The sequence below is a fragment of the Calidris pugnax genome, unplaced genomic scaffold, assembly GCF_001431845.1.
Source record: "Calidris pugnax isolate Ruff unplaced genomic scaffold, ASM143184v1 scaffold268, whole genome shotgun sequence".
NCBI classification, from domain to species: Eukaryota; Metazoa; Chordata; class Aves; order Charadriiformes; family Scolopacidae; genus Calidris; species Calidris pugnax.
Window position 1 is genome coordinate 261253 of NW_015090983.1, and position 19363 is coordinate 280615.

At 41.7% G+C, this 19363-nt stretch overlaps 1 protein-coding gene across 1 annotated transcript; it reads left to right on the forward strand.

Moving 5' to 3' along the window:
* Positions 1-3044: 3044 nt before the first annotated feature.
* On the forward strand, positions 3045-14199 carry LIN7C (lin-7 homolog C (C. elegans)). The gene is made up of 5 exons (XM_014953784.1): positions 3045-3108; positions 9583-9701; positions 10825-10896; positions 11249-11458; positions 13995-14199. Exons 1-5 carry the CDS (start codon positions 3072-3074, stop codon positions 14148-14150), a joined length of 594 nt encoding a protein of 197 aa, XP_014809270.1. The 5' UTR covers positions 3045-3071; the 3' UTR covers positions 14151-14199.
* The last annotated feature ends 5164 nt before the right edge of the window (positions 14200-19363 follow it).

Consider the following 19363-nt stretch of genomic DNA (forward strand, 5'->3'; position numbering starts at 1 on the left):
TTGGGACTATGAAATTTTAGGAAGCTGTGTTCCAATGTTTTCTGTAACATCTAAAGAATCTTACAGTCCCTCCTTGTGACTAAATTCATGTCAGCTGGATGTGAAGGAAAATACTACCCAGCTACAAGCCCAGTGTGGACTGGTCCTGTTATCACAAGCACACCTGTGACACACGTAATTTTCACATAAAACTAAGACGTCAGTTTACACACTAAGAGAATTGTAAGGAGACAAAGCCAGGCACAATCCTTGTGCATTTTCTTATTCTTCTGATGGGTTTTAGGGTTTAGCACGGCCAGTAACAATGTATTTAAGCTAAATCAAAACAAGCTATTCTTGTAAAACAAACAAGTCCTTGCGAGAGAGGTTTATGAGAAGGACTGCTTGCACGGTTGTAAACAGTGTCTCTTTTTCTCGTGAAGCTTGAGCCCAAACCTTGCACTCCAGCAGTAGCCCAAAGGAAAGTGAACAAAGTGTCTTGAACCACTCTTTTTCCTGCATCTTGCCCAGCTGATCACAGCGTATACCCTGTCATATTTGCATTCCCTCCACCTGTGTCTAATGTCTAGAATAAGAGAGCCCCATGTTTGGCTACCTGCTAAGGCACTATCATAAAAATATTAAGACCTTACTAACTAATCTATAAAGCAAGCTCATCCTCTTACTCAGTTCTGGATTAACTTCTCACACACTAAGACCTCTCCCCTAAAACAAACTGTCCTTTCATCTGAAGTTTGCTTACACTGGAGACTGATTTCCATTTTCTCTTGGACTGGTAACGGCAACTATTTTCCAATAAAGACACAGGCTGTATCACTTGACTATTGATAATCCTTCAAAAATAAAGCTCGAGTGTCATCCCGCACATAAAAACTTGCAGGATGTGGTTGCTCCCAGAAGTCCTTCTGACATACACTACAGCACACAGCATTGATATTTCATGTGGCATTAAAGCGCAGCTGGTAACACCTAGGCTAATTCATCAATGAAGATAGAAGTAAAGCAACCCTGGTAAAAATGTCACAAGCTTGAGTGACACAGAGAAATGTGTCTAAACTAGTAATTTCATTATAGTTAGCAAAATACATCAATTGAAGCTGAATGCTTAGATCTTTCATGCTTCTCAGCCACTACGGTGGAAATACATTTATCTAGTCATTCAGGAGAAGCAGCCCCCACTCTTTGGGAATCACTTCTGGGACCTGTTTTCCTTCAAACGCTTACCAAGACAGGGATTTCCTGACTAGGATGGCACAAACAGTTTGTCATGTTAATGCTGAACCTGTCAGTATCCACCTCTGCTTTGAATTCTTCTTGAGAAAAATACAACGTGCTGTAGCAGTTCATTCCTTTTGAGTGGGACTGAATTAGACTTCTGACTTACACAGTGGCTATTTCTTTAATTCAAGTATACTTTCTTATTTTCTTATTTCAAATATACTTTCCTATTCTTACAATGTCATTGACCAGTTCACTGAGTCTGCAGGAAAGTTAAAGCAGCTGCTTTAACTTCTGAATCTTTAAACTTTACTGGAGTCAGAATAATGCTACTTTAAGAGTATGTTTAAACATGTATTCTTATCACATCTTTTGGAAAAATCTTAAGATTTATGAAATATTGCTGACCACTCATTTTTCTCCATAGGCTCATCTGTCCAAAGTCAAAGCAGGCTATTTAAATTTTCAATCATTTCTAACAGAATGGCAGTTCCTGCACCCCTGCGATATAAACATCTGGATTTTATTCCAGAAACATTCTGTGGTTCCAGCTGCTAAAACACTTCTTTTCGCTAGAAACTACTCTGTGAGGATTTAATTTTGTTCACCTGCAAAATTCCATTCATATGACCTTTTCATTGAAACGTGCACGCAGCATCCTTCAAACTGAGAGGAACTGGCATTAAAATGAATCACAGAAAGGAGAGAGTACATCACTGTCACATTAGCAGACACTTTGAGCCCTGTTGAGAACTATTCTCTTTGAAAGCAAAAAACACTAAATGCGGACAAAATCAAAGCTAAACACTAAGGGTTATACCCTTAGAATAAATTAAGACTATATAAGTAGATATGCTGATTTTTTTTCCCAGAAAAAACACATGAGCATGTCGTGCTGATGTTGATTTAATAAAGCAGGTGAACACAATGCATTAGTCCCATACACAGATTAAATTATCATAGAATCATAGAATGGTTGGAGCTGGAAGGGACCTTGAAAGATCATCAAGTTCCAAACCCCCCTGCCCTGGGCAGGGACATCTCTCACTAGAGCAGTTGCTCAAAGCCTCATCCAGCTTAGTCTGGAACCCCTCCAGGGATGGGGCATCCACAGCTTCTCTGGGCAACCTATTCCAGTGTCTCACCACCCTCATGGTAAAGAATTTCTTCCTGATATCTAATCTCAATCTCCTCTCTTCCAATTTAAAACCATTACCCCCTGTCCTGTCACTCCACTCCCTGACAAAGAGTCCCTCCCCAGCTCTCCTGTAGCTCCCTTCAGGTATAGGAAGGCTGCTACAAGGTGTCCCCGGAGCCTTCTCTTCACCAGGCTGAGATGATGCCAAGAAGACACATGAAGCACAGGCTTTGCCTCTCACACAGGCAGAACACCTGTATGGCTGTATTCCATCTCCAGGGGCACTTGGGGAACAGATGATGGTACACACTCCCTTGGTGGTTCTTTTACAGTGTAAAGAGTGTTAATGAGGGGAAGGGAAGGGAGAGGCACAAACTCAAAAAGGAGAGGGCATTTTTTAGTGAACCTGCCATAATTTTGGCTGGCCTCTGGGGAACACACGGCCAAGAGAAGCCTGTCCCATGGCACGGGCAGGCCGCTGCCGGCCTCTGCAGGGCCCCGCTGTGGCTCTGCGCTATCCCTGCCCCTCCGCACACCCGAGGCGAACGCTGCAGTGGCTCCTACACCACTCACAAAGACAACTCTAGACCGCTACAACCCGCCGTCAGGCCCACGGCCGCCATCTCGCCCCCTTGTCAGGGCCAGCCCCGCCTCCCCTCTGCCGCCCTTCCGGTAGCGCTGCGTCACTTCCCGTGCGGGCCGCGGCGAGGAGAAGATGGCGGCGCTGGGCGAGCCGGTGCGGCTGGAGCGAGGTGAGCGCAACGGCAACGGCGGAGAAGAAGGAGGAGGAGGGACGGGTGGGCGCTCCTCGCCGCTTCTCTGTCGCTGGGGCGGCGGAGCTGCTGCCCCAGCCTGGCCCCGGGGAGCGTTGCTGGGGCCCTGAGCCCCTGGGGCGGCCTTCCCCGTACCCCGGCTTGAGGCCTCGGGGAGCGGCGCCCTGTCCTGCTGAGGCCGCGGAGGCGGTGAGAGCGGGCTGCGGTGGCGGTGGTCCGGCCCTCTCCGGTACCAGAGCGGCTCCTTCCCCCGGGGCCAACCGGAGAGCAGCCGTGAGGTAGCCGCTAGGAAAACGTTTTCCGTTGCTTCTGGTTGTTTTCCTGGTGTCGGTGGGACTCGGTGCTTGGGCCGTTCTTCATGCGGCCCCCGAAGGTTTTTCTGGCGTTTCGGGTTGTGGCTGGGATTCCGCGGGTGGCCTCACCCCGGCCTTTCTGTAGATGGGTCTGCTGTGCCTGCCCTGGTGTCAGCGCTTCGGCCAGCTTTGAGCTCAGCCTGCTAACTCCTTGTTTCTGTTCCTCTCCTGGGAAATCTTACTCTTGAACACAGCTGAATTCTTAGCCTTAAGTTCACTCTGATAGGCTGAGTCTTAGCAATAATAATATATGTGTTTTTTATAAAATCATAGAACGGTTTGGGTTGGAAGGGACCTTAAAGGGCAGGGACACCTCCCACTGGAGCAGGTTGCTCAAAGTACTATCCAGCCTGACCTTGAACATCTCCAGGGCTGGGGCATCTGCAGCTGCTCTGGGCAGCTTGTTCCAGTGTCTCACCACCCTCACAGTAAAGAATTTATTCCTAAGATCTAATCTAAATCTGCTCACTTTCAGTTTAAAAACGTTACGCCTTGTCCTATTTCTCCACTCCCTAATAAAGAGTCTATGCCCATCTTTTCTGTAGGCCCCTTTAGGTACTGGAAGGGGCTATAAGGTCTCCCTGGAGCCTTCTCTTCTCCAGGCTGAACAACCCCAAATCTCTCAGCCTGTTTTCATAGCAGAGGTGCTCCAGCCCTCTGATCATCTTGATGGCCCTCCTCTAGGCCCGTTCCAACAGATCCATGTCCTTCCTGTGCTGAGGACTCCAGAACTCGACACAGTACTCCAGGTGGGGTCTCACCAGAGCAGAAGGGTAGAGTCATCTCCGTGGACCTAGTGGCCACACTTCTTTTGATGTAGCCCAGGATGTGGTTGGCTTTCGGGGCTGCCAGTGCACTTTGCCAGCTCATGTTTTGCTTCTCGTCTGCCAGCACCCCCAGGTCCTTCTCAGGGCTGCTCTCAATCCATTCTCCACCCAACCTGTATTTGTGCCTGAGATTGCAATGACCCACGTGCAGGACCTTGCACTTGGTCTGGTTGAACTTCATGAGGTTCACACAGGCCCACCTGTCGATCCTGTCCAGCTCCCTGTGGATGGTATCCTTTCCCTCCAGCGTGTCAACTGCACCACACAGCTTGGTGTCATTGGCAAACTTGCTGAGGGTGCACTCTATCCCACTCTCCATGTCTCCAAGCAAGTTGTTAAACAGCACTGGTCACAGTGCTGACCCCTGGGGAACACCACTCGTCACTGGCTTCCACTTAGACATTGAGCCATTGACCGGTTACAGTCTTTGAGTGCTGCCAGTTCCTTGTCCACTGAGTGGTCCATCTGTCAAATCCATGCCTTTCCAATTTAGAGACCAGGATGGCATGTGGGACAGTGTCAAATGCTCAAGTCCAGGTAGATGACATCTGTTGCTCTCCCCTGTCTACCAGTGCTGTAGAAACATTGTAGAAAGCCACCAAATTTGTCAGGTATGGCTTGGCCTTGGTGAAACCATGTTGGCTGTCACCAATCACCTTCTTAATTTGTATTGTTAATACTGTGCAGTAAGTAAGTATTATTTGGTTGGGTTTTTTTTTTTCCTATAGTAAAAAACCTATATTTTTTGTCTTTTATCCAGAGCTTTTAAGAAACAATGATAACCTTCCTTCAGCGTGGTTCTTCAGAACTGTGCAAGTGCACGGTAGCTCAGTGAGCAACACATGCTTGTATGACAGTATATATGATTGGTTTATTAGTGTGTATTTGAGAAAATAGAGATGGGAAAATGGAATTTATATGAGAAAAGAATACTGATAGTGAGAAATCCTCTTTTGAAAGGGAAGGCAATTAAGTGGAGTGTAGGTGATGGGATGAATCCACTGTTTGCCCACTGGAGTTCCCCAAAGGTGGGGACAGCCACCTTTGCTCACAGTGCTAGGTGCTTTATTGTGGATGTATAACACACTGTGTACACCCACTTTATTGTGTTTGGTACTATCACCTGTTACCTACCATAGAATTGACTTTTTCTGTTCGCCTGACCCTCCTCCCCATTCCACAAGTGAACCATTTGTAATGTGTGAGAGAAGGCCTGTAAATAGTGATTTATGTAAGGACTTTGCTTCCCACTCCGCAGCTCATCTACCCTCCCTACTCCCAAGCTTGTTAATTAGGGCAGCTGCTTTGGCAGTGGATTAGTTGCTCTTGGTAAGTCTGCAGAGTTAAACCTCGGGCAGCATCCTCCTCCACCTCATTACCCTGCCATTATGCTCTGTCCCTGAAAACAAACAAATGTGCAGAGTTACTTAGGGATCGGTGGAACAAAGGAGCTATTTAGTCTTCTGATACATTGGTCTTTTTAAGAAAAGAAGAAAAAGGGAGCAGAGTATAATGGACCTACAAAAGCAAGAGCTTTATTTACGAAAATAAATAACCTCGCTTTATTGTACGGGGTTGACTGCAGATAACCTGATTGTGAATCATCATCAGCTTGAAAGTGAACATCACTAATGTTGGCATATAGCATAAGAAAAGAGAGAATAGTGTAGAAAATGAGCTGATTTAAAATGATTACCATATGCTTACAATGAGGGCAATTGAAAATTCTCCCCGTCTGTTCGCTCCTTCAAGCTACAGTGCAAACATCACCACCCAAATTCACTGGAGGGCAGGGATGAAACAACATTTAAGATTTGGAAGTTATTCTTATGGTTCGGTGGTGATGTGTGATAACTACATACACCTTAGGAATCCAGACTATTTGAACATAAGCAGCAGAGGTGGTTAATCAGGAGTATCTATGAGGACGCTGCAGTTTTCCATTTTCTGTGTTTTGTTCACACATATGCTTGGAGTGGTGGCATTGTGATGGCTTTTTTTTCCACATTCTTTTAGTTTCAATGTATCTTTTTCAGGACTTCAGTCTAGTAGCCTGTGATCACAAAAAATGATTTGTGAGGAACAGACAACTGATATAAAAAGGATGAAAAGGTTAAAAGAAAATCCATTTCTTAAGTTATGTGTGGATTCCTTTTCACAATGAGTTTTATGGGGGTTTTCTTAATCACATACTTCTGGAGTTATTTCTACATTGATCCTTGTTGAAAGCCATTGCTGAAACAATTCTGTAGTGTTCATGTCAGTCTCTGGTGCTGAACAGTTTGCTGAACTATAGTGGAAGACAGTTTTCAGGTGATCATATCCCAAGCAGTAGTTCAGGAAGAAGCAAACTACATCAGCAGAGCAGTCAACAATCTTTTGAAAATTAACGAAGGTGTGTTTTGCCACTTCGTCCCAGCCAAACTAGTTCCTTTCCAGAGCAGTATTGCTGACAGAGATTGAACCTTCAGCTTTTGACTAATACTGCCTGAGGCAGTTCAATCAGAAAGTTATGCTCATTTCACTTTCAGGCTGGTGTAAGGGGGTTCTGTCAACAGGATAAAACAAAACAACTGCTGGGGGAAAAGTGTCCAAGTAATGGGATCCAGTGCCAGGCTGGATGGGGCTTTGAGCAACCTGGTCTAGTGGCAGGTGTCCCTGCTCACAGCAGGGGAGTTGGAACTTGCTGATCTTTCAGGTTGCTTCCAACCCAAACCATTCTATCTATGGTTCTATCAACCTGAGTGGTGTGATAAAAGGAGATCTGTGGAGTGCTGAGAACCCAACTTTCATGCTTTGTTTCTCTGCTTTGGGTTTTTACTTTACAGCAGCAGCTTGGTCCTTTGATCTGAAAGCCCTTTTTTATTAAAGTGCATCTTCTGCTTTAGTTTAATCTAAAAGGAATCCAGTTCAGTGTATCGCAGTCGCTTTCCGACAAGCTGATTCTGTGCTCTTACTCTGCACTTTATGAAAGACATAGCTGGTTAACAAACTAGCCAATTTTACCTTAGGGTATAAAATGCTCTGTGGTTAAACATCTAGTTTGTTAGGAGATCCAGGTAGGAAATGTATCTAGTTTATTGAGGAAACATGAAGGTCAAAAAAAAAGAGTAGAAATTGGCAAATGGAGTTCTGGAGCCTTGATTTCTGCAGCTACTCCTCGGATCAGTAGATGGCTGTGGCTCTTCAAAGTTTCTTGCAGGATCCTAATCAAACTGTTGGGCAACGAGTTCATGCCCCGTACAGCTTAACAAGGGCCATGGACCACAGCCTCCAGAACGGCTGCGTGGAACTGTGCTGTTTGTCTGCATGAAGTAGTCGTTTGTCTGCAAACATCTGCAAGTATTTAAATGAGATCTGCATTGTAATTTACATACTTACTAGACTCTTTTTTTTTTTTTCATGAATATATGGAGTGTTGTAGGATTGGAAGTGCTGCTATTACCATTTGTTGATCGTTCTACTTCAAGCTGTTCAGTGTGAGACTTCATGAAGTTAAGATGATTTGTGCTGCGGTTGCTGAACACAAGGATTACTAAGAATGCTGTGATTTTGCATCGTAAAAAGATTGAAAGATGAATAAGCAATCACATCTAGCATCTTTATTTTCACCAACGATTTTGTATGTTAAATGAAATACAAAATGTGTGTTAGGAAATTAAAAGCTTTAGAAGCATTTTTTTCATTTTGTAATTGTAGAAATAGCAAATATGCGTGCCTGTTTGAAATGAGTTCTCTGTAGACTTGGGATTAGTAATAGCTAAAATTTTGGTTTTGATATTTCTTTGCATTAGATAACAAATGCCTGTAAAGGTAGGAAACGCTTTCCAGAAACCACCAAGTTCTTATGGCACGTAGAAACCCTAACTCTCTTCTGAAATAATTTGTGTCTTATGGCTCTAGCAATAATAGTTGGATGTTTTTCCATGAAGGATTTACTTCCAGTCCGTGAGGTTAAGTTGTACCTTGTTTAATTGACCTCACCCCCTGATCTCAGTGTAGCAGTCGGTAAGATGTGTCTGACTGATAATTCACAGGAGTGGGCAGAACGCTGTGGGTTGTCTCCTGTCTCTTGACCTCAGTTCCAGAACATACACCCTGCTGTCTTTTCATCCTGTTACGTAAATCCTCTCTCCTCACTCTTGGTCTTTAGGAGAAGTTTGGGGCTATTTCACGTCTTCTGTGCTGACGTGACGCCATTGAGTAGACGTGTGTTCACATGAAAAATGATTGCCTAAAGGTTAATTACAGAAAAAAGGAAGTAATGCATTTGGGATACAGCAGTGTCCCAGACTTCATCCTTTTCTAAAATAATACTGTGCCTTATTTATATAGTAGATTAATCACTGCTTCTTTGCCTTTGTGATAATGAAGGTAATCCTTTCTGTCTGCCTTTCTGAGACACTGTTCTACTTCTGTTCCAGGACTTGCGTGATTCAGAGTCATCACTAATGTAACACTTCGGAAATACGAGTGAGGGATATGAATGTATTTTATTCTTGTAGAGCTGCCAGGCCCATGTCACACAGCGTTTGATGCCTGTCTTGAGTTGTACTGGTCTGGCATCAAATCCTTCACAGGGAGCTCAGTTTCACAAAGCAGCACCTGCATTTGTATGCGCAACGCGAATTCTTAGGAACAAATTTCTAGGAAGTGGAACAAAGGTTTGGGGTTGAGGATTCTGGACTACGGAGATATTCTCTCTCAACTGAGAATATCAAAAGGAGTTTGGTTGTTTCTCTAAGCGCTTTGCGGGGAGGTGGAAAGTACATCAGGTAGTTCTTAGCCCTGTTGTCGGGAAAGTATTGAGTGTGCTCTTGTTGAACTACTCTTTTCAAAGTAAAAGGAATGCTAGGTAGCATATTTAACCACATTCTAGGTGGTTTTAACAAAATGTTGTCTGTGCAGTAGGTAAGCTCTAAAGTAATCTTACGAAATGTTGATAGTGTGTATATCAGTGAAATATTTCAGTCTTATTTAAACTTCAAGGAAAAATCAGATTGGCTCTGTAATATACACATGGCAGTGATACCTCCAGATGTTTTACAGGGTTGGGTTGCTGTGGCTGACTTAAACAGTCTGAAAGTACAGTGTTTTATTGTAACATTTTATAGATACATCGTTTTATGGGAGAAATGAAACTAATACATAGTTTAAAGGTGTATACAAGTGCACACACACACACTGACTGTTCCCTTAATTAAACAAACAAACAAAACCAAACTTGATTTTCCACAGGCATTTCTCATTAACAGTGCTTTATTTTTCTGTAGACATCTGCAGAGCAATTGAGTTGCTGGAAAAATTGCAGAGAAGTGGAGAAGTGCCACCACAAAAGCTACAGGCATTGCAAAGGGTGCTTCAAAGCGAATTCTGTAATGCTGTAAGGGAGGTAAGTTAACTTGATGTAAGCAGTTGCCTTGAGTTAAAAAACATTATGTTTTACTTTTTGCTTTTTGTGCTTAGTGCTGATTTTCTTTCTAAAAGATTTTCTGATAGAACAAGACTTATTTTTAAAAGTTCAGGAGAAAATAATGTGGGATAACACAGGTGTATTAAATAATGGCTCAGGAGCAGATAATTTCTTAGAGGTTATTTTGAGAGTCTGTCCTTACTGGCAGCTAGCAGGCTGTTATCTTCTTGGAATGTAAGAATGGACAAAGTACCAATTCCCTCTCTTTCTGTTAAGCCAAGTCCACATCACCTTGTACACCACCTTGAGGTGGAGCCTTGCAGGAACCACCTCATCTTTGTTCCAGATACTCTTTCAGAGATTTTTAGGTGATTGGGTATGCCTTGCCATTGCTGTTGGTGCTACCTCTGATGATAACACCTGAGATCTGTTAGATCTATTTGTAGACACAGGTGGCATCTTAATGTTTTCATCCTGTTGAGGACAGTGTTTTTATTGCATAGGAAGTCCAAATGATTGGCAGGTAGGTGTGAGGATGTGGGTTATCCCTCAGAGTAAGCACCTCCTTAGCATTCTTATTCTTATTGCCTCTTTGTTTTCAATACTTTTTTTTTTTTCCTTAAGATATTCAACTAATTGCATCAGTTGAAGGAAAATTTGGGGCTTTGCAGGGAGGGATGGGGCATCAGGAGAGATTTGAAGGGCTGTCCTTAATTGATTTTTGCACGCATCCTTATTGAAGAGCTCCAGCTTGAATCAAACAAGAGAAGGTAGTCATCCATGTCTCCAGTCAGGGGTGTTAGACTAGCCATAAACTTTCCTAAATTCATGGTGATGTCTGAATGCTGTGGAAGGAGGGAAGATTTAGGTTGAGACCTAGATATTCGTGGGTTAACTGAGCAATAAAGCTGCCAAGAGAGTTGTTTTATCGTAGTATGGTAAATTGTCACTTAATACCTTACAGTGAATCAGGGAGTAACTTCTTATTAAAGGTCTGTACTTTTTAGTTTACACGTTTTTGCATTGTACCTGATATTTTGTTGTATTATCCAAGCAGAAAAGTACCTGTTTTCCCCATACTTAAACTGTTTTGTCTCCAAAGGTATATGAACATGTATATGAAACTGTGGATATCAGCAGTAGCCCAGAAGTTAGAGCTAATGCAACAGCAAAGGTAAAAGCCAAACTGTAACTTGTGTAAAATACAGTAGTTTGTTACTTTAAAAGTAGAAGAAGATTATTTAAAATTCAGAAGGAAATTATCTAGATGTCTGATAAAATGGATAAGCTTAATGAGTTATTAAAAGGTATAACAAAAGACTTGTTATTTTTAAGTTTCTTCTGTTTTAATTTTGTTCTGGGAGTCCTAAATTTTTCATGCTAGTGTTGGTATCTAGAGAATTAATCTCATTTGTCTTAATATTTAAGGACTTGGAGATAAAAATACCTTTTCAGCCTGCTCACTGTGTCTAGCTAAGGGGTCTATATTTAATTTCTTATAAATAGAAAAATCTTGTTTCTTACAGGCCACCGTCGCCGCATTTGCTGCTAGTGAAGGTCATTCCCATCCCAGAGTGGTTGAACTACCCAAAACCGAGGAAGGTCTTGGATTCAACATTATGGGAGGCAAAGAACAAAACTCTCCCATCTACATCTCTCGAATTATCCCCGGGGGTATAGCTGACAGACACGGAGGCCTGAAACGGGGAGACCAGCTGCTTTCTGTAAACGGCGTGGTAGGAATCGGTTCTCACTTTACGTAGCAGTAACTGCTTGTTTCCACGCGGGGGCACACGGAGAATACAGATGGCACAAGCTCCATATCATCTTTTCATCTTGGCACAGTAGTTTGTTTTTGTCCTTGCAAGAGCAACTTGCTTGGGTTTCTGTAGGATGGTGTGCACTGAGAGTTACAGGATTATGCTTTCTTTGTCTCAGCCGGGAACGGGACTGTTTATGTCAGTATTTCAGATGCTGAGGGGTTGTATAAATTTAGTCAAGGTATTGTTTGTGAAATAGTAACTGCTGCTGTGGCTTCCTCTTTCATCCAAGTTTCACGATGCAGATTTTAATTAATATAGTTTTCTGCACCTGCTAAGGTAAGTAGTTAATTATGCTATGTTGCATTAGACTGACCAGATTCTTCTTATCCCAATAAAAATGCTATTGCATAATGAAAGCAAATAAGACAAAACTACAAGGTGTTGTTTTCTTCAGTTCTTCAGTAATTTTTTTCCTTCCACTTAGGCATACTGAGCTTCAAAAACAGAGGCTTTCTAGGATATTTTAAGAAATATATGTCTAAAGTGCTGTTGCGGGTATTTTCTTCTATTAAGTATCCCCTTCTGAAGAGTTAAAATGCAAAAAGCAAAACACAGGGTGACTGGAAGGAGGAGGCTATGGACAGGCTTTGACTTATGGCAGCTGCTAGTCAAATGCATGTAAATATCTCTCAAACCATTGCTTTTATTTACAGAGAAGTTGTATGCTTAATGTTTTCATCGTTACATCTGCAAACCCAATTTTGTTTTAAGACTGAGGGTCAAACTAAATCCCATGCTCTTTAGCCCGAGCGGGTTGTTTTTGACCCATGAAAGGAGTAGGACTCGGTGGGTGTCTGTACTCTGGGAAGTCCCTGCTAGCACAAATCCCTGGTGTGCCCAAATCTCCCACTGTTACCTGGGACTCCAACTGTCCTTTTCAGGAGTCATAAGAGAAATCATGGCTGGAATGATGCGACAGTCCTTGGCCTAGCCTTCCTGTCATTTTGAAGCATTGAGGGACAGGTGTAGAACTGTCTTCAGATGAGGCCTTCCTCACCCACAGACCCTCTTAAAGAAAACAAACCCACCATCCCACCCAAAACTGAACCTGGTCATCAGACAGTTGGTACAGCTAACAATGACTGCGTGTGTGTGCATGCACATGTATAAATATATATAGCCATTGTAAGAATACAGTGAGTGCATGAAGCACTGGTGAGAATACTAATGTGGTCTCAGAAGATTCATCTTCTTCTGATGTTTACAGATGGAATCGTGTCATCTTAATTCATATGACAGGCATTTTCTTGTAATTGTAATTTCTAATGTAATTTAAAAAAAAAAAAAATTGCCACTGCCAAGACTGCAGTGAATGTGCCTTAAAACAAGTTGGGTTTTTTTCAGCTGGGAGGTTTTGAGTGTGCTCCAGAATTTTAGGTGTTTGGATGTAACTAAACATAGAACGTTACAAACCTTTTATTACCAGTTATAAACAGAACAGCCTACACATCCACTTGAATAACAAAAAAGAACATATTCAAATGTATGTGTTGTCTAAGTCTGATAGAAGAGAAATAACTTGGGTTTTTTTAACTGTTGTCTTTCTTTCTGTAAGTAACTTTATAGTAACGGGGAAACCCTCCAATCAACAGGTACATCACCTGCCTTCTAGCTTCTAATAGCACCAGTGGGAGGTAGGCTTGGGGTAGTCCCATCGTTGTGTTTAATAAGTTTGGGAGAAATAAGTTTTGCTGATAAAATGTATGCTGTCCAGGAATGTCTATTTGGATGCAGTTGTTGAGAACTGTTGTTTAAAATCTGAAATTAGATGACTCTAATATAACCCTAGTAAATTCTGAGAGTTGTTTTAGGGAAGTATTTTTATATTGTTCTTACTGAGCTGGGTTAGGCTATTCTTAATCAGTTTAGAGGAAATTAACTTGACTACCTTGCATTTACGGGGAGCCATGAGGAGCACCGAGATAAGCAACACGCTGCATGTTGGCTGCTGTGTTGCAGGTGCCCAGTGTGCACTGTTTGGCCGTGTTGTGACACACAACAACATCAAGAAGTCAGCTGTCTTGCAACTTATTAGGCAAATTGAAGGTGACAGCTGAATTTAAGATGCATGCCAAAAGAAGAAAAACAATTTTGAATTTTAAATTAGCATCCTCGTGAAGTTGTTGATTTTTAAGTGTAATTTCATAATTACCACTGTTACCCTTATTTTACTTACTGTATGTGAATACAGAATTTGATTGTTCAGCATAAGCTTACCCAAAAGTTTTACACTAATCTTTTGTTAATACTAATTAGTATACTTATCATCACCTCTTATTTATTTGCTGAAGAATAAATCCTCAACTTGGGTTAAGTTATCCTTGTGCAGTCTTCAAACTAGAATACCTCAATATTTCGTTATATAGAAGTTGTACAAAACATGAAAAAAAAAATCTGTTTTCAGTGTGTGTCTTTACTAACACTATGCTTAATGATTTGTGCTTTGCAGAGCGTCGAAGGTGAACACCATGAAAAAGCAGTAGAACTGCTGAAGGCAGCTCAAGGAAAGGTTAAATTAGTTGTGCGATACACACCAAAGGTCCTGGAAGAAATGGAGTCGAGATTTGAAAAAATGAGATCAGCAAAACGCAGGCAGCAAAATTAACATTGTATGCAATAATTTAAAGAGAAATATATTCCATTTACGTTTTATAGTTTGCTTTGTGACTCAGTTGATCCAGTGTCTGGGCTACAAAAGACCCTGTCCTTTTCATAGAATCACAGAATGATTGATGTTGGAGGGACTCCTGGAGATCATCTAGTGTGACCCCCCTGCTCAGAGGAGGGTTAGCTAGAGCAGGTTGCTCAGGACTGTGACAAGCTGGGGTTTTAAGCATCTCCAAAGGTGGAGACTCCAGAAGACCTCTGGGCAACCTGTTCTAGCGTTTTGATCTCCCTCATACTACGAAGGTCCATTCTTATGTTTAAATGGAGATTCCTGTATTTCCATTTGGGCACATTGCCTCTTGTCCAGTCACTGGATGTTCCTGGGAAGAGTCTGACTCTTCTTTTACTTCTCCCTATCAGGCATTTACACATGTTGATGAGATCACCCCTGAGCCTTCTCTTGTCCAGGCTAGACAATCCCAGTTCTCTCAGCTTCTCCTTGTCTGTCAGGTGCTTCAATCACTTAAGGACCTTTGTGGCCCTTCGCTGGACTCGCTCTTCTATGCCCATGTCTGTACTGAACTGGGGAGCCCGTATGCCCATGTCTGTACTGAACTGGGGAGCCCAAAACTGGACCCAGCACTGAGTTGCATCTCACCAGGGCTGAGCAGAGGAGAATTACCTCCCTCAGCTTCCTGGCAGTGCTCTTCCTAGTGCGGACCAGGAGACTGCTGGGCTGCTTTGCCACAAGGGCACAGGGTGGCTCACAGTCAGGTGGGGATCCTTCTCTGCTTTGCAGCTGGTCACCCCCCAGCCTGTACTGGTGCGTGGGGTTATTTATTCCCCTCCAGGTGTAGGACTTTGCACTTTCCCCTTGCTGAACTTCCTTCTTCTTTGCCCATTTCTCCAGCCTGCTGAGGCCCCTCTGAAGGGCTGGCTGCGTGCTGTGTCCCATCGCCCTCGTTATTAATGCAAATGTCAGAGAAGGGACCCCGGTGCCGACGGCTGGGCTGTGCCAGCAGTGACTGCCATCCAGCAGGGCTCTGTGCCACTGGTCACAACAGCCCTCGGCACTTCCACCGCTTGTAGAATGTGTTCAGTCCCCGTGTGTTTCACAGTTTAAGAGGAATGTCTGCTTTTAAAATGGCCTAAGATACCCTGAAAAAGCATATATGTTGATATTTCTATCGATATTTTTTTTAAAATAAGTCTCTTTCGTGTCAGACCCTTAAGTGTGAAAGTGAATCGACAGATTTTTTTCAAAGGCATTTAATAAGACGTACTTGTACAATCAGCATCCCTTTTTTCCTGTTTTCTTTTTGGCATTACTTAACATAGAATCTGCAGGGTTTTTTTGCTGAATGATTTTGGAAAAAAAGATTCTTATGTAGCAGTATTTTGGCACTTTTCTTAAGAATATGTTGTATATCAACTACAAAACCTAATCATGATCCACTGTGTAGCTGATAATGATACCAGATTTTGTAATGTTTTGGTGAGTACATGATTTTTACAGTTCTGCTAAATTGTAATTCGTTACTCTGGAAATTGTATTACCTCACCTGTAAATAATTTACAGTTGGTGTTCTCATATAATGGTTTTGTAATAGCTGACATTTACAAATTTGAAACAATCATTCCTGTAACTTATATTATTTTGTACTAATCTTGAAGCAGTTAAGGGGAAAAATGTAATTGTGTGTGCGGTTCTAGATTGACTCTCTAGATGTATTTTTTTATTAAAAAACAGAAGATATATTAATGCAGTGCAAAAGAATTCCAGATGTTTCCCTGACTTTCTGCTGTTTAAAAGAAATATTCATCTTAATTGTCATACCTCTCTTGTGTTTTTAGTGTGTTCTACGTAGTCTTATCTACAGACTGATGGTCTTGGAGTAGTTAGGACCTAAATTATTGATTACTACATTGATAAGAGTAACATGTTTTGAGGCTTATATGCCAGGTTACCCCAACATGAACTGTCTGGGGCTTTATTGCTGACTGCTTCTGACTTGGAGGGTAGTTTATCCTACGGAAGTGCTCCGTCACCGGCGCTATAAAACTTTATGTGGAACGGTGCTGTGGTGGCAATAAGGAAATCTCCAGGTATAAAAGATCAATGTCTTATCTCACGTGTAGTTGAGGGTGGCACGGTTTTTGTGTGCTTGAAGAAGCTTTCTGGACGGAGGTCCACTTCTTGGAATCGACCAGGTTTGAGGCTGTACTTGGGTAGTTTAGGTTTCAGGTTATTTTTTCTTTTCTTTTTTTTTTTTTTTAAAGCTTCAGCTTTTGTTATATATCAAGAATTAACTTGATTGTCTACTGGGTGTCTGCTCACTCGTATGGCAGCTATGAGTGCATCCTAATTGACTGTTAGTAATTTGATTCTTAGAGGCTTAAACAGAAAAGTGCAGTTCTTACTATGTGGCTAATCCCTAGTCTTTTCACATGGAGCGGTATGATCCATTGTGAAATAATTCAGTATGTGAAAGAAAGGAAAAGGTTAGAGATCTAAAATGACAGCATGAAGTTTGTGCTTTGTCAGTTCATCTATTGAAAAAAAAACAAATGTGATTGCTACAGGCAAGTGAGAAATGTGATTGCTTTCTGCATGTTTGTGAGCATGGTAAGCCTGCGAAGAGAAATTTGGGTTTTAAAGATACTGATAGTTGGAAAATGCAGTATAAATATTTATCAGTTAGATGACATTGAGCACTGAATTGCATGGTTGATTGTGTCACAGGGCTCTTTCAAAATGCCTCATGTGACTGATGCAACCATGTTGTTGAGTTGTATATTTTTATGGAACAACTAATGTTTAAAGTATTGAGACCAAAATCACTAGTTAGACCAATTGTGGGTGTGTTTTAATTTAATTGTAAAATAGTAGAGATTTGGTTTAGAGCTATATATAAATATATATATTAAAGAAAGGTATGATACGAGATAGAAATGTGCATTTTAAAACCTGTATCCCTTGTGTTACTGAACAAAGAGGTGTGTTTTGTTACTCTAGAGAAATATTTACTGTAGTGCAGCCAGAGCTGCTAAATACAGTAGCATTTTCATTCTGAATTGTAGCATTTGGATACAGTTTGTCAACTACTACAACATGTGGGGAGAGATATCTGGGCATATAAATTGTATGTGTAGAATTTAATAAAAAGGTTTTAAATTGCTACAACAAAAAAAAATAATGATCCAATAAACAGGCAACTCGTTAACTTCTTTAATACGATGAAAACCCTGTATGTTATTAAGGAAAGGATGGATTAAAATATGCCAAGAAACTTGATCTCTGTGACTACTGACCAGTGCCTGTACTGTGTTACTGTGCAGCCCCTCCACACTTGGCGTGCTTGGGTACGCCAACAGGTCAAGAAGAGGTGTCATTTCTGCAGAGAACTTCTGCATCTGTTGCTGCTGTGAGGAGGGATCTTTGGGTTTTATCAACACAATAATAAAAGTTAAATTTCACGTGCGTGGTGTTTGTGTGGGCTTTTTTCCGCCTTTCCGTTTTGAGTACTGTTTTCAGATTGCTGCAAGGGAGTGTTTATAATCTCTAGGACACAACGTAAACAGCCTGTGTGCACGTGGGTGTCGGGAGAGAAAAACTTTCAGTCTGTTTCTGCTCTGTTCTCCTGACTGCTTACGGATCTTCCCTTTTCCATCCCGATGTTCTGTGATGTGTTGGAGATGAAAATCAGAGTGCTATAAAGGATAATACCTTGGACCCTCTGCATTTTTAAGACCTGCTTCATCTCAGCTGCATAAACTTTACATTATGCATATCGTTCTCAGGCAGATACTGTCTTTTTATTGTTTGAAGCAAGCATCTCAAGCAATGAGATGCTGAATTTCTGCAATTCCTTCCTTAATGACCTTGTAAGGTTGTCAGCTCCTCAGAAAAATGCGCCTGGAGTTATGAACTGAGATAAAGGTAGGAGAAAATGCTTCAGTTCTGAATGTCAAAAGACTTCTTTCAATGTAGGTAGGCTGGACAGCAAATTGAGAATGTACACAAGAATACTTACGGGAATATATTTGATGTGTAGAGGGTTGATAACACATGAACTGCAAATGAAAACACATTTTCAATTTTATTTTAAAATTGAATAATTTCCATGATCTGGCTTACACACCAGCTATCGCTGTTCTGCTAAATATGGTTCAGATTTATAGAGAAACTCCAAATTTTGACTTAACACTGAACCAAAGACTGAAGTTAATGCAATTTAATAACTTTAAAAACCTAGAGTTTATCTACCTCGTGTTTTTTCATTCCAACTACAGGATTAACTGATTTTAAAACTACTGAAAAAGTTGGTGGAATGTACTTTTTTTCTGACTTCTGATTTCAGCCTGTGATCCAGCAGGCAGTAGCCAAACAAGCTTGGAAGGGTGTTGTGTCCAAGCTCATATCCCACCTTAAACACGCACGGAGGGAGAGAACCAGACTTATTTATAAACTAAACAATAGAAGCAACTTCAGTAGTTTACTGCAAACTTATTTTCTTCTCTTCCAATCATTTTTTCGTGTTTTCATCTTAATTTAAAACCAAAAGTGCTAATTTGGAAGAGCAAAACTGCTATGTTTTTGAGGCTGCCTACATACTGGCATAATCTGATGGAAGCTGGCGCTCCTGTCACCCTCTCGTCCTCAATCGTGAGTGCTGCTGCTGGTGTTTGCTGGTTTTGGACCACATATGGAGCCGTTTCAGTCCAGTGAGCCAGCAAAAAACCAGTAAATTGTGTTGTCAGGGTTTTTGAGTCGATTTCCGTTGCCTTAAGTGAACTCGAAAAGCAAAGTGCAAGGTCAAAGGAATTGCGCTGGTGATTGGAATTACAGGGAAGCCCAAGATAGGGAGCAGTGTGGGTTTCTGTGATCCTGTGGCTTGTCAAATCCTGATTAGAAGCTGGTTTTAGAGGGAAGCCTGCGCTGCAGTGCTCACTTTTATAGGGAAGTGTTCCTTTGCCTGGAGACTCTGAGGCTAAGACAGCACGTTCAACAGAAGACATCTGAAATTCAGAAGTGTCCCTCAGGATAAGATCGGTAACTAGTTCTAATATTAAAAAAAAAAAAACAACAAAACAAACAAAAAAACCCCCCAAACAACCAGAAAATGGCACCAAAAGTTCCAGGGAAGCCTCTGAAAATTAAGTTAGCATTGAATTTGAAGTGCTGATATACCACTATTTCTTCTTGTTTTA